This window comes from Staurois parvus, unplaced genomic scaffold (assembly GCF_062004578.1).
Source record: "Staurois parvus isolate SC_StPar_1 unplaced genomic scaffold, SC_StPar_1.0 ptg000279l, whole genome shotgun sequence".
Classification (NCBI taxonomy): Eukaryota; Metazoa; Chordata; class Amphibia; order Anura; family Ranidae; genus Staurois; species Staurois parvus.
In genome coordinates this window covers 1395095-1410514 of record NW_028318075.1, presented here as the reverse complement: position 1 = coordinate 1410514, position 15420 = coordinate 1395095, and the positions used below count along the sequence as shown (strand labels likewise).

Sequence of the window (15420 nt, the reverse complement as noted above, 5' to 3'; positions counted from 1 at the left end):
TGGCTTCAGTACTTTCTGAATCACTAGCCAGGATCTACAGCTTTAGTTTCACTTACTGAAAAAATAAAAAAAATAAAAAAGGCAGCCAAGTGACTATCATTTTCAGCAGGTGGTTAGCAATAGCAGCTCCCACATTTTTCTCATTACAGACATGAGAGTGACACAGGCCAAATTGTGGGTATAGGTCTGTAAGATCCTTAAGCCCCCGGTTACATAAAGGCTGATTTTGAAATCATGCTACTTACAGTGAAGTTGCACGGTTTCAAAATCGGGTGACCTGCCAATTTCAGGTGCGATTTGCAAGACATCTGATACAGCTGTCTATGCAAATCGCAACACAAGTAGTGCATGTACTACTTTAGGGGAGCTGAGCAAACTGAACTGTGGCCTTACATGTACAAGCAGATTTGAATACACTAACAAATTGAAGCCAAGTTCCAGCTCACACTTTATAAGCAGTTACAGTAACAGTTTTTTTTCTTTTTGGGATAAAGGTTTTACTTAACTAAATAAACAAACAAATAAAAGCTGTTTGCTGTATGCACCCCTGTCAATGGTAAATGTTTTGTCTCATCCCTGTAACTGATACATCTGAAAACCACAGACTGAGCCTGGGTTCATATATATTTGGTGCAGCATATTACATGTGATTCGCAGAGGAATTGCACCACCTTCCTGTTATCACATGCAAATTCTGTGCAGTGCGATTTGAGTCATACATTTTGTATGGCTAAAATCGCACCACATCCGGACCAAAAAGATGCTGGATGCTTTTTTTGGTCCGCACTAGAATCGGATTGTATGGATATTCACATCCATGCGATCCGATTCTGCACATCGCACCACAATTTGCGAACCAATTTCAGGGTGTTGTTAACTTAACATACACACCTGCAGCAGTTCACATGAACGGGGTGCGATTGTGATGCGGTGCGGAATTCACACAGAAACCGCTGCGAATCAGTGAAAACTTATGCAGCCATCACATCTAAGAATTGGTAAGTTGCAATATAATAAATGTTTGCTTTTTGGTTTAATACCACTTCAGTTTGATAAGAAATGTGCCAACATTTAGAAAAAAGTCCAGTGTTACTTTTCAGCAGCAATAATTTTACAGCAACAATCTTTAGCCATCTATTAACAGGCTGTCTTTCTGTATTCTTGTTTGTTTTGTTGCTTTAGACTTCTTTAAGATCTTACTGGTACCTGGAAAGTATATTATTCATAGTGAGTGTAACACGACCTTGTGATTGTCTGGCTTGTATACATTTACTATATACTGTACATTAAGCCATTCCCCAGGTTTCCTTTGTGTCTTGTCAATGCAGTTAATAAATTATTTTTACAATCAATAATACATGGACATGATCTCACATAATGAATAAATTATTTCTGAAAGGTGTGACTCTTAATGTATTAACAGAAACACCAACACTGACCAGTAAAAGATCATGAAGTCATCAAAACCTCAGATTGCAGGTATGTATTTGTCTGCCTTTTTCTTTGCTTTTGAAATAACACCAATTAGTTGTTGTTCACCACTAGCCAACCCGCCGCTGTCCATTTACTGTGGTGGGTCGGATCATACAAGCACAATAACGTACCTGTATGTTGCGGCTTTCTTCCATGCTCGAGCATGTGCGTGAGGACCCGGAAGATTGTGCTGTCATTCGGTGCAGCACAAGCTGAGCAGTGGGTTGCGGCTTATGATTTATGGCAGGGACCTGCTGATTGAATCAGGGAATGGCAGGAGAGATGTGCCATTTTTTTCCTCCTTGCAAAGCAGGGAGTAAAAATTAGCACATTGCTTAGTAAAACAGAACACAGAACACACATATTAGGCACACATTTAACCCCTCGATTGCCCTAGATGTTAACTCCTTCCCAGCCAGTGTCATTAGTACAGTGACAGTGTATATTATTAGCATTGATCACTGTATCAGTGTTACTGCAGATGTCAGTGGCAGTTAGTCAGTTCCCCCCCAGCTTCAGTTAATATCAGATTTCCTGCTGCACTATCACAGTCCCACTATAAGTCGCTGATCACCACCAACACCAGTATAAAAATAATAAATAAATAAATAATCCAATATATATACCATAGTTTGCAGACACTATAACTTTCATGCAAATTAATCAATATACACTTACTGGGATTTTTTTTTTAGCAAAGACATGTAGCAGAGTACATTTTGGCCAAAATGTTTGAAAAAGTGCTTTTTAAAAATTTTTTATTGGATATGTTTTATAGCAGAAAGTAGAAACTATTGTATTTTTTTTTCAAATGTTGGATCTTTTTTTTGTTTATATTGCAGAGAATAAAAAAAACAATGGTGATCAAATACCACCAAAAGAAAGCTCTATTTGTGTGAAAAAATGATATAAATTTTGTTTGCGTACAGCATTGCATGACATCGCAATTACTGATTAAATTATTGCAGTGCCGAACAGCTAAAAAAATTGCCTGGTCATAAAGGGGGTTAAAAAGATGGTTAAGGGACTATTGGTTAGCCTCTAGGAAAAGTCTAGTTAGAGCTAAAGTAGAACTCCAGCAAAGGATATTTTTTCTGGTGTTGAAAAGAGAAGGGAATAGTTATAATCGCTGTCATATTTTTATTTCCTTATGTCCCAAAGCCTTTGTAACATTAACGTGGTTGTAAAGGCTCAAGGTTTTGTACCTTCTATGCATGAAGGTAAAAAGCCTTCTGTGTGCAGCAGTGGCCTCAGCCCCTTCAATACTTGTCTGAGCCTCATTACAATTCAGTAATGTGAATGACAGCCTGGGCTGTCCAGGGTATCTGCCTCCTCATTGGCTGAGACAGCAAACAAGCTGTCAATCACATTCAGGCAGCCAATGAGGAAAGAGAGGAGGCAGGGCCAAGCCATGGCTTTGTGTGTGAATGGACACATGGAGCAACAGGTGCCCCCATAGCAAGCTGCTTGCTATGGGGGCACCTGAAAGACAGGAGGAGCCATGAGAGCCTGTGGGGGACCTGAGAAGAGGAGGATGTTTTGTGCAAAACCACTGCACACAGCAAGTAAGTATAGACATGTTTGTTATTAAAAAAACAAAATGAGCCTTTAGCATCGCTTAAAGTAGAAATAAACCCTCAGCATTTCTTAGTTTAACACATTAAGCTCAATAAAATACATTTTGAGTTTATGACAAGCTAGCTACCAATGAGTTTATGAAAAGCTAGTAGTGTAGATAAAGTTAATCTGCTGTCACCCCGCAAACCATCAGAGAATCCTACTGAATCTTCAATTGCAAATGCAGCATGGAGGAAGAGGTTCTTAAACACTGAGGTTCCAGATTGGCTGTAATCATTTGTCATTATGCAAACATCAGAGAAAATATATATTTTCATCTATCACAGACCCATAAGAATGAGTCATAGAGAGACAAAAATTATCCCTTCTAAAAGTACACATTATGGGCTTCAAATAGATGCAGATTGGCACATCCTGGCCTCAGGAGGGATTAAACGGTTTCATGAACCCTGTTTATCACAGTACTGCTGTGGTTGGACTTGCTGTGATTGGGATGATGCACTGGTGTTGAAACACCCATCCTCAAACCAGCCATCAGAACTGGCTGGTCCATAAAACCCTTGGTCTCTTCAAGAGGCAAGAACGTTCCTAAGAGCAGGCGAGGCAAAACCTTCAAAGGTGGTTGGGCACGGAGATAAGTCTGTCCCACATCTATATGGCCTCATTCAGACTGGCTCCCATACAGCGTGAATATGGTGTTTGTTTTGGCATCTGCCTCTGCTCCCAGCTGTGTGCAGGCAGCCTATGGAACTGGATGCTGATGCAATGGCTCCATGTACAGAGCTGCTTGTCAAAATTTGACAAGCGTGCAGGATCGGGTGCATGAACCCAAATGCAGACAGTGTGCATTCAGGACCATGTACCTACAAGCCTGTCAAATTGATGTGCAACAAAAAAAACACATCTAAGAGGTGCTGGGACTTTAATTTTAGTTTATGTAAGCTCAGGATAGGCTGCTTCCAACAGACAGGGCTACCCCTTGTGTACCCCGCAGGTTACCAGAAAAAAAAAGGTATACCATTACAAAGGAGTGCCAGACAAAATAATAAAAACCAAATGATAAAAACAGTTTGAATTGATTTATTATTTTGCACTAAAAGACGTGTTTCAGGGGCCAGGAAACACCCCCCCCCTTCATCAGGGCCACAGTAAAACAAAATATAATATAAATACAGATGTAATTGAATTAGAAATATAGATGTCTGACAACATAATAGATCATGAGTAACACACACACACACGTGTGTGTATATACGAGGTATATATACAGTGCTCAGCATAAATGAGTACACCCCTTTTGAAAAGTAAGATTTAATCAATATCTCAATGAACACAAGAACAATTTCCAAAACTTTGACAAAACTGAGTTTTATAGAATATTTGCTTAGCTCATTACATGAAAGTAAGGTTAATAATATAAATTAGATTACAAAATCTTCAGTTTTACTCAAATTAGTTGATGCAAAAATGAATACACTCCTCAACAAACACTACTACATCAAGTATTTTGTATGACCTCCCATGATTTGTGAGGACAGCACCAAGTCTTCTAGGCATGGAATGAACAAGTTGGAGGCATATTGCAACATCTATCTTTTTCCATTATTCAAGAACAAGCTCTTTCAGAGCCTGGATGCTGGATGGAGAGTGATGCTCAACTTGTCTTTTCAGAATTTCCCATAGGTGTTCGATTGGGTTTAGATCAGGAGACGTACTTGGCCACTGAATCACTTTCACCCTGTTCTTCTTTAGAAATGCAACAGTGGTCTTAGATGTGTGTTTTGGGTCATTGTCATGTTGGAAAAGTGCACAACCAAGGGCATGGAGTGATGGTAGCATCTTCTCTTTTATTATAGAGCAGTACATCTGTGAATTCACGATACCATCAATGAAATGCAGCTCCTCGACACCAGCAGCACTCATGCAGCCCCACAGAAGGACACTGCCACCACCATGTTTCACTGTAGGCACCATGCATTTTTCTTTGTACTCCTCATCTTTTTAACACCATACAGTTTGAAGCCATCAGTTCCAAACACATTTATCTTGGTCTCATCACTCCAGAGTACAGAGTCCCAAGTCCCAGTAGTCTTCTTCTTTTTCAGCATGGGCCCTGGCAAATTCTAGGCAGGCTTTTTTGTGCATGGGCTTTAGGAGAGGCTTCTTCGTGGATGACACCCATGTATGCCATTCTTCTGCGATGTATGCCATATTGTGTGTTCTACTTCTTTAGCTAACTACAGTGAACTTGCATGGTGATTTTCTTCAACTCTTCTTATCAGAAGCCGTTCCTGTCGAGGTATTAACTTCCGTGGACATCCTGGATGTCTCAGTGAGATGGCTGAAGTTCCATCTTTGTTAAATTTTTTTTATCACTTTTGCTACAGTATTCTGACTGATAGGTAAAGCTTTGAGGCTCTTCTTGAAGACTTCACCTTTCTCATGTAAAGAAATTATTTTCTTTCTCAGGCCTTGAGACATTTCTCTTCCATGTGGTGCCATTGCTGACAGCATGACATGGGAAGGGGTTTTCTTTATTAAGTAACACCCTTTTATAATCAACTGTTGGATGGACACCTGTTTAATGAATAATTAGACTCACCTTTAGTGGAATTCTTGTTAATTAATATTTTTGTTGTCTAAAATTTATCTTTGCTGCTAAGACTTTCATTGGGGTGTATTCATTTTTACAACATGATTATAAATGAATTTGTTAGGAAAAATACTTTGTGTGTGCAAATGAACAAATCTTGTTAATGGCCCACATTTGTGGGAGTGTTTTATAGTATAATGTCCCATAGAAAATGTTGATTCTAAAAGGAAAGTAAAGGTTTTGAAATAAATCTATAGGTGTACTCATTTTTGCTGAGCACTGTATATATATATATATATATATATATATATATATATATACTGTTCATACATATAAAAATGAATATCACCTGGTAAATTATAGGGGGAGATTTACTAAAACTGGAGCATACAAAATCTGGTGCAGCTCTGCATAGAAACCATTGAGTTTCCAGGTTTTAATGGTAAAGCTTAAAGTGTTACTAGACCCACAACAGTAAAATCAGGCTGTATATGCAATAAAGCATGCTTGTTATTCTCACTGTGGAACCTAAGCCCTCTGCATTGTGTAAAAACGCTTGATCCTGTCTTCTCTGATCCCCCCTTCTTCCAGTGTCCCCCTCTTATCTCCTGATAAGACATATTGTGTGGAGTCACTCTGAACATGCTCAGTCTGGTGTGTATTGCTAGAGAGGTGTTTTTTTTTAAATTTCTTTGGAGAGTGCATGTGATTACCACAGCACAATCAGCACTGTCCAGGCAGAGGTCAGAGGTCCTGCATCCTCCTATAGCAGAATGAAAACTCATCCTACATGCTTGAACATTATTATTATACAGGATTTATATAGCGCCAATGGTTTGCTCAGCGCTTTACAGTATAACGGGAGACAATACAGCAACAATACAGTTCAATACAAGAGGGATAGGAGGGCCCTGATCCTTGGAGCTTACAATCTAGGAGAGAACATGTGCTAGGCTGAACACCGATAGAAGTCACAAGACTGTTCTAACTGCTGATGAGAAAAGGTATTTAACAGTTTATATTTACTAAAATAATTGCACTTCCATGTTCTGTGTACTGTGGGAGACCAGATATAATCAATGCAGGGTCCTGGGTTTAGTAACACTTTAATTGAACAAGTTGAAGTTAGAAGCTGATAGGCTACCATGCACAGCTGCACCATATACTGAGTGCTCAAGTTTTCCTAAATCTCCCCCATAGTGTATAATACGTTAATTCAAAATTGATCACCGTCAGATAATACATAATCCGTACAAACCTTGATGGCTGACGATGCCCTGGGGTGCACTGGAGTCACAGGTCTCATAGGTGTGCACTGGTGTCATTAGATGACACAAGATGATCTGGCATGTTTTCGAAAACTCTTAACAAAATTTCTGTTCTTTTTCTCCACATACTGTAGAGATCTGGTGCATTCCTGATCCAATGAGTACAAAAAAAGTCCCTGGAGCTTCTGAGCTGTCACTAAGTGATTTACGACACATAATTATATTGAGTGGTCTGTGACTCAGCACAAATGTGGCTATAATGACTCAGCACCATTTACCACTTCTTCATAGTCAACTGAGCTCAAAGACATCTCATGATCATTGCCCAATGCAACCATTTGTTTGAATACAGAAACTGCACCCTGACAGTGCATTGTGATGCTTTCGTCAATCACAGTGCATGATGGTGTCACAAGGGGGTGGAGGTGCCCCTTGTGATATCATCATAGTATTTAGGAACTGTCATCCGAGCGCAGCTGTCAGGTGGCGGGAGCCAGTGTCAAGAGCGGAGTGTTTTTTTTTTCTTTTTTCCGGTCGGCAGTGGCAGCGGGCATCACGATTGACGTTGTATCTACTTCAGGGGACTTTTTTAATTTTATTTTTTAATAAAGGGCTTGTCAAAGACTGTCCCCTGTAATTTTTACACTACACTTTCTTTTTTTGTGAATGGGTAGCGGTATCATGTGCCCCATACTCATTTACGTGGGGGGTGGGATCTGGGGGCCCCCTTGTTAAAGGGGGCTTCCAGATTCCAATAAGCCCCCCAACCACAGACCCCTGACCTGCCACAGTTGTGGGGAAGAGGCCCCCGCACTAAAGCACCCCCCCATGTTGAGTTTTCGGGCAAACATTTGAAAAAAGTTTTCTGGCAAACAATTGAAGATCTTTCACCACCTCAAATTCATCAGCATTTTGCTGTGGGCAAAAGCTTAATCCTCAAGACAACTTTTTTTCGGTTTGAGTTAATGTCTTTCTTGTCTGGGAGGGGCCTGAGCAAATGCTGTTGGGAGTGTTTTGACAAAATGAATGTCAACAATTACATTCTCAAATTTACTATGTCATACAGCAGGGATACAGTGACCTTCTTAGATGTTCGGGTGCACAAGGACAGTAAAGGCCACCTATCCGATGGACTCTATAGGAAGGATACTGCAAGGAACACAATCCTGCATGTATCCAGTTTTCATTCTCAACCTTTGAAGAATTCCATACGCTACAGTTAATATTTAAGACTTAAGTGTAATTGTTCAACGGAACAAGGCTTTCAAGAGGCAGCAGGTAATTTGAGACAGCGATTACGCGATATAGGATATAGTAAGACTTGCCTACGCAAAGCATACAAACGCACTTGTCGGCAGTCACGCCACAACCTCTTGTTTCAAAAGAAGAAAAGAGTAGATACTCAAAAAGAACCTACTCGCATAGTGTTGAGATATTCCAACCAGCATTTACAAATTAGACGAATTTTGCAACGGCATTGGTCTATCCTTACAGATGATAATGTGGTGAGACAGTTTGTGGACATTACACCTTCTATAACTTTTAGAAAGGCTAGTTCATTACGGGACAAACTTGTCCACAGTGAATATAAGCAGGAATCTAGGGATAAGAATTGTCACGACCTGGGGACATATCCCTGTGGGAACTGCTCCTATTGTCTCTTGTTGGACAAGAAAAAAGGGATTCAGTCACCAAATGGAACAAAATATATACTTGCTAATTGTCAGACCAGAGGGGTAGTATATCTCATGTCGTGCGAATGTGGCACTTTTTACATTGGTAAGACCAAACAGGAATTTTGGCGCCGCATTTATAAGCATGTCTATAGCATGCAAATAGGGAACTGATATCTCCCCATTGGCAGACATGCAGCTCTAGTTCATAATTACTGATTCCTCAAAATCAAATTCATTGCTCTGGATCGAATACATATTCCTGACCATGGAGGAGATTGGAACAAAAATCTCCTCCAGTTGGAACACAAATGGATATATAGGTTGCCAGCCACAGTTCCCCCAGGCCTGAATGAAGCTATATCTTTTCACCCTTTTTTGAAGGGATTTACTTCTGGTAAAACAGATTGAACTTTCCATCCTCTCTGTACAACTCCATCCTTTGCTGTCCATAATTCTTGGACTCACTCATTTTTGTTATGAATGGAATAATAATTAATGCTTTGATATCGGCCTGAGTTAGGCTGTTATGTAGGGGATGTACACACACACACACACAGTGCCCCACCCACCCGCTCCCTTCTCCCAGGGTTTGATTGACAACAGCTGAAGCCAATTGCTCCTGCTGTTGCCTCTTAGTCCTGTGAGGAGCGAGAGAGAGGGCCCGAGAGACCAGAGACTCTGCTCTTTGGGCACAGTGCTGGATCAAGTTTGGGCTCAGGTAAGTATTTAGTGCGGGATGTGGAGGGAACAGACCATGGAAGATTTTTTACCTTAATGCAGTAAATGCGTTAAGGTAAAAAAAAACTTTAGCCTTTACAGCCACTTTAAGTATCTTTATCCTCTTTTCTGGTTGTGTTGGCAGAGCGCACAGTAGGGGACATGTATTTATTTTGTCGCACAGCAAGACCATGATAAGCAGGAGCAGTGAGACGGATTTATTATAATTAGGTGGCCTCATTCATATTTTCTCCCTTCAGCCGCTCTAAAGTAGCACTGCGACATATTAAAGAGTAATAAGAAACGATCAGTGCATACAGATTCCCCAATCCTTAATGACAATGGACACTAGACAAAATGGATATTAAATAGTAGTTAAAGTCCAAATGACATGTAAAATAAAGTCCAAATGATTTATGCAGTAAGTCCATAAAGCAATAGGGCATTCCCTTGTAGCTGTAGCAGGCTCTGGATGAAGATAAAAAAGGAGAAAAAGTGCCTCTAAGTGCAATATGTTGTACATTTATTGAGTAATATAATGAGAACCACTCACATGATGAGGGAAAACAACAAGCTTAGGCATATGTGGTAGAAACGAGGGACAAAGCGGCATCCTTGATGTGTGCACCGTGGTCAGCATTGGAGGAGATTCAGGATGTATCACAGGGAAGTAGCCAGCATATGTGAGAGATAAAGATTGCATCCGGAGTCCACCCTGAAGCGCAACGTCAGCGTCAATGTGATGATGTAGGGATGTCCAGCACGCAATGCAATGAGTTTCGGAGCATGCGTAATGCCGATGAAAGGCAAAGGCGCGCTCCCTTCTCAAGCATAAGCTGTTGGGTTCTGGTCTTGTAAACCACATATGGCAGCACACAGGTGGACATAATGACTGTTATGCTTTAAGGTGGACTCCGGACGCCATCTTTGTCTTTCACATATGCCGGCCGGCTCCCTGTGATACATCCCGAGTCTCCTCCAGCGCTCACCACGGTGCACACATCGAGGACGCCGCTTTTTCCCTCGTTTCTACCACATATGCCTAAGCCTGTTGTTTTCTCTCATCATGTGAGTGGTTCTCATTATGTTACTCAATAAATGTACAACATAGTGCACTTAGAGGTGCTTTTTCTCCTTTTTTATCTGCCACATATTAAAATCTGCATCTGGTTACAATGAACATTTGTCACTACAACATTTGTCTCAGTTGATTATCCAGAATTCCAAGCACAGGTTTTGCAAACAGCATTACTGGTAAATATTATATTCGGCTAAAGTTGAGATAAAAAGGTAAAAGTCTTTCCTGCACTGCCTTCTCCTGGCCAAGTCTTGCAAATAACCACTCTTTATGTGACCGGCTTCTGCTAGATGATGTAAGTGAAGGGAGGGAGTGCAGAGTCTCGGGCTGGTTGCCTATATATACAGAGCCCCTCTGTGCTATGATCAGATCTACCCCTGACTCTGAGCAGAGTTCTTGCTTCAACAGTGCTTGAACGGAACCCTCTCTGAGTCTTTTGTTCTTTTTCCAAACATCTTCCAATCGTTGCTGATTTTCTGTGATTTTTTTTTGTGCCACCCAAAATCACCGAAAAGCCGAAATGGATTCCCAGGTGCGCCAGAACTACCACCGCGACTGCGAGGCTGCCATCAACCGTATGGTGAACTTGGAGCTGTATGCCTCCTACACCTACCTCTCCATGGTGAGGATTTTGTTGTTTTTTGTTTTTCTTTACAATATTGCATGTAGGATATATTTCTTAAGCTGGCCATCATTTTTATGTTTTTATTTTTGTTCAACCAGCAGGCTTACAAAATAAAAAACAAACAGATTTTTCTTTCCAAACAAACGAGGTGTATGGGGGAAGTTTTCCTCCCCGGTTGGGACATTGTATTCTGACAGTGGGCGCTATTAGAATACACTGATCAGCAGATGCAACTGCTGATAACAAATGTTTCTCAACTTGTTCATTCAAAAGAACAGCCACACTTTGATCGATATTTGGCTGGTCCCTGCTGAACTGGACAAATTTCGATTCCTCTTTTACTTCCCGTTCCTTATACTTATATCTTTCTTTTGTATTTTTTGTAGCTTATTGAGCTCAGCATTATGCAATTTTGTATGTTACAGCTTTATTAGGACTACAAGATATATCATCTGTTTGGGCAAAATTACAATATTAATGTATTTATCTATTATAATTTTATTTCACTGAATCTGACTTTAAAATTGTGTGACTTCACTTGAATTCACGTGAATTGAGCGTTGAATGCCAGTCTGAACCCAGGTGTGACTTGGCAGATATCTATGCGACTTCATTCACAAATGTCTATGCAAGTCGCACCTGAACTTGCAAAAAGTAGTGCATGAAGTACTCAAAATCGGTGTGACTCTGACGGAGCCGGAATCGCACCAATATGACTGTTTCCATTGCAGACTATAAGGCACGACTTGTCATGCGATTTGAAATGATCAAATTGCATGACAAGTTGCAACGGTGTGATCGGGGACTAAGGCAGGGTCAGAATATACTTTTAGCACAAGATTGACAATAATGATAAATTATAGTTTCATTAGTGTTTTGTGTTTACCTTGGCAATATATGTTGGAGTGTTACATAAACTCAATCTAGCAGGGCCAGAGCAAGGGTCTGTTGACAAATGGTGGAAGCCATTGTCTCCTGACCTGGTATCCACACCAGGATATTCACTGAATATTTCCCATCATTTTATAAATAATTCTGTAAGACTTTGCTAGTACTCTAACAATTTTAAATCATAAGCAGAGGACTGTGGCAATATCAAACTGTGCTTTAGTAGTAGAACACATAGAAGTGGCAGTTCTGAACAAAAGAGTGCCTCTAACATCTTAAATAATTTTCCCCTGATGTTTCATTCATATCAGGATCTGTGTACTCCTGTGATTCAGGCCAATGGTTGCTTGCAGTTCAACTACCATTTTTTTAACCATATGTGGCAATAGACAGACATCTCTCACTGAGAAGGATGAAATACACACCTGCGACAACCAGTATAATCCTCTCCCCATCTTTGCCAATATCTAGTTCGCAGACTCATATGTTCACATATATCCTCCGGCAAGTTAAAAAAGCAAAACACTGTACTGTGTTGGGTAATAAAATGTAGATACTCTATGGGGGTTATTTACTAAAACTGAAGAGTGCAAAATCTGATGAAACTCTGTATAGAGACCATCAGGTTCCAAATTTGATTTCCAAAGCTTAACTGAACAGGCTGAAGTTAGAAACTGATTCTGAACAGAACCTGAGTGCTCCAGTTTTAGTAAATCTACCCCTATGACTTTTTGAGACCAATAATGGTCAATGACAGCTACGCTGATGAGAAAGAGGATTTCCCTACATGGAGTATGAAATATGGGAGCTCTTAAGGAAAGCTGTTTCTATGCCATCCCTTAAGATCAAATAGAGTTTATGAATATTAAGAGAAATTAATTTAGCTCCACAAATATAAGATGCTATGAGGAGTCCCATAATGCTGATTCATGAGCTTTTTTTAGGTACATTTTTAACATTAAACCCTAATCTCCTTTATTCCCTCAGTATGCCTATTTTGATCGTGATGATGTCGCCCTTCACCATGTGGCAGAGTTCTTTAAGGAGCACAGTCATGAGGAGAGGGAGCATGCCGAGAAGTTCATGAAATATCAAAACAAGCGTGGAGGACGCATTGCCCTGCAGGTCATCAAGGTAAGAACAGCTAGTAGCTTTGGACATGCAAATTCTAATGTTTGAGAAAAGAACATATTTTCTACGTGTCTTTTATGTTAGATAATGTGCCTTTGTTAGGAATGAGCCAGAATCAGGTGATCAAAAAGGCTCCTCTCATAGCACATATGTTGTATAGTTAATAATATGTATGTGGGTGTTCTGTACAGAATAATCACATACAAGGAAGCCATGTTTGATTGTTTGATTCTTTATCATCACTGTGTGCTGTCCAGAATAAACTGTTACATAATCATTTGGACTTATAAAATGTTTTTGTTCTCTTCAGAAACCAGAGCGTGATGAGTGGAGTAACACCCTGGAGGCCATGCAGGTTGCTCTAGAGCTGGAGAAGAACGTGAACCAGGCTCTTCTAGACCTGCACAAGCTGGCCACGGACAAAGTTGACCCCCATGTAAGTATCTGCTCAACGTGCTAAAGATTTAAATGCAAATACAGCTCTTTTATTCACACATATCCTTATATCAATAGCTGGTAATATATAGCTTACATATTAATATGACATTTCTGGTCCTTACAACCCTTTTTCAAGGCTGAAAATGGAAATTGCTGTACCATTTATCTGTTTTTGATTTGAAATGATTAAATAAATTAATAAAGTGTGACATTTATATCCAAAGTTTTCTCTGCCAACCTTTTCAGACAGAACTTGAATGTGCCATGGAGGTGTTGGGTGGATTGGGTTGAGACATGAGAAATGATAAAGCAGACCTGCTGTAGTCCATAAATATATATAGGCTAACATAAGCACTACAAACAAATTACATTAGTGACATCTCTGAGCACTAATTCAGGCCCAGCATGACAGTCAACTTTGTGCATGGCTAGCTTTAGAACATTTTTTGCACTACAGAAGACTTTATGTTAGACAGAAAATAGTAAATATATGCTAGTACATTATATAGCATACATGCCTGGCTTTACTGTTTTATTCTTTGGGTTTTTTTATATTAAAACAACAGCAAGAAGCAAGAAGAGGAGCTCCAGTCTCTCCCCAAAAAATACAAATACTGTAGTTGCTGACATTTATTATAAGAACACTTAACTATCCAGGGATCCAACACTGCCCTCACCCAAGCCAATTCTTTAGTGGGCTTCAGGTCCAGGCACCAGCATCTTATCTAAGGGAAACCGTTGTGAAGCCTTGGGGCTTCAAAGCCAGCTTTTCACTGTGCATGAGCAAGCCATGCTGCACTTTGTGAATGGTCCAACAGTCTTTTGGGACCTGTGATGTGTCCCTGAAGGCTGCGGGTGAAAGGGGGGATGAACTTCCTAGGCAATCTGGGCAGAAGTGAATGTGGGTATCTGTCAAAACTGGACAAATTGTGTTAAAGAGGAAGGGAGAGAAGGCAAACAAGCGGAACTTCCCCTTTTGAGTGAAGTTCCACTTTATTTAAAGAAATCAGAAGAAAAGAAGAATTGAGGTACTGCTCATAGCAAAACCAAGAGGATTATTTGTTTTGCTTTGAATCTGCATTATTAAAGAGAGAACTGGAATCTAATTGCTTGTATCATTAATTTGTTTCATCTGTATTAATAGCAATATTACCAAATTATTGGTAATGCAAAGCACAAAACTGAATACTGGGACTAGAAAAATTCCATGGGTGCAGAAGGAGAGAAGCAACAGTTTTTCCAACAATTTATATATATTTTATCTTTTATCTTCTGTTTCCTTCTGTGTATCTTAAAGAATGAGTAAAACCTAAAACCTAACAGACATTATTAACCAACATTGTTTTGTTTTTCAGCTGTGTGACTTCCTGGAATCTGAATATCTGGAGGAACAGGTGAAGAATATCAAACGGTTTGGAGATTTCATCACCAACCTGAAACGCCTTGGGGTGCCTGACAACGGCATGGGCGAGTACCTGTTTGACAAGCATAGCGTGAAATAGAGCAGCTAAGCTGTGCCCCACCCATGAGGATCCAACCAGTCTACTTTCCATCTATATTCCTTTTACTATCTGTGTGACATCAGTGTGACCTGTATCTATGAGACCCTAAACTTTCTGTGATCCTTTGTTTAATAATGCAGCAGTAGCTGTGCCAACAAGTTTCTAATAAATCTTTCAGCATGTATATTTATTGCAGTCGGTGTTCTTAGATCTTGTGAGAGTGAAATTGAACATACCCAGTGTTTCTAACGTTTCCTTGTAAGAGAGATTGTACCATTATTTTTACTAATTGTTTTGTCTGCTGTAAAATATTTTCCAAAATCTCTATGCCCAAAACTGGATACCATAACCTAGGATGTGGACTTGTGATATACACTTAGGCCAGAGATACTCCCACCACAAAACGTAACAGAAGCCACCATAATGAGTAGGGTGTTGTAACAACTGTCATTT

The 15420-nt window shown here is 40.0% G+C and overlaps 1 protein-coding gene across 1 annotated transcript; it reads left to right on the top strand.

Moving 5' to 3' along the window:
- Positions 1–10749: 10749 nt before the first annotated feature.
- On the top strand, positions 10750–15151 carry LOC149458724 (ferritin, middle subunit-like). The gene is made up of 4 exons (XM_089681810.1): positions 10750–11005; positions 12884–13030; positions 13338–13463; positions 14821–15151. Exons 1-4 carry the CDS (start codon positions 10904–10906, stop codon positions 14965–14967), a joined length of 522 nt encoding a protein of 173 aa, XP_089537936.1. The 5' UTR covers positions 10750–10903; the 3' UTR covers positions 14968–15151.
- The last annotated feature ends 269 nt before the right edge of the window (positions 15152–15420 follow it).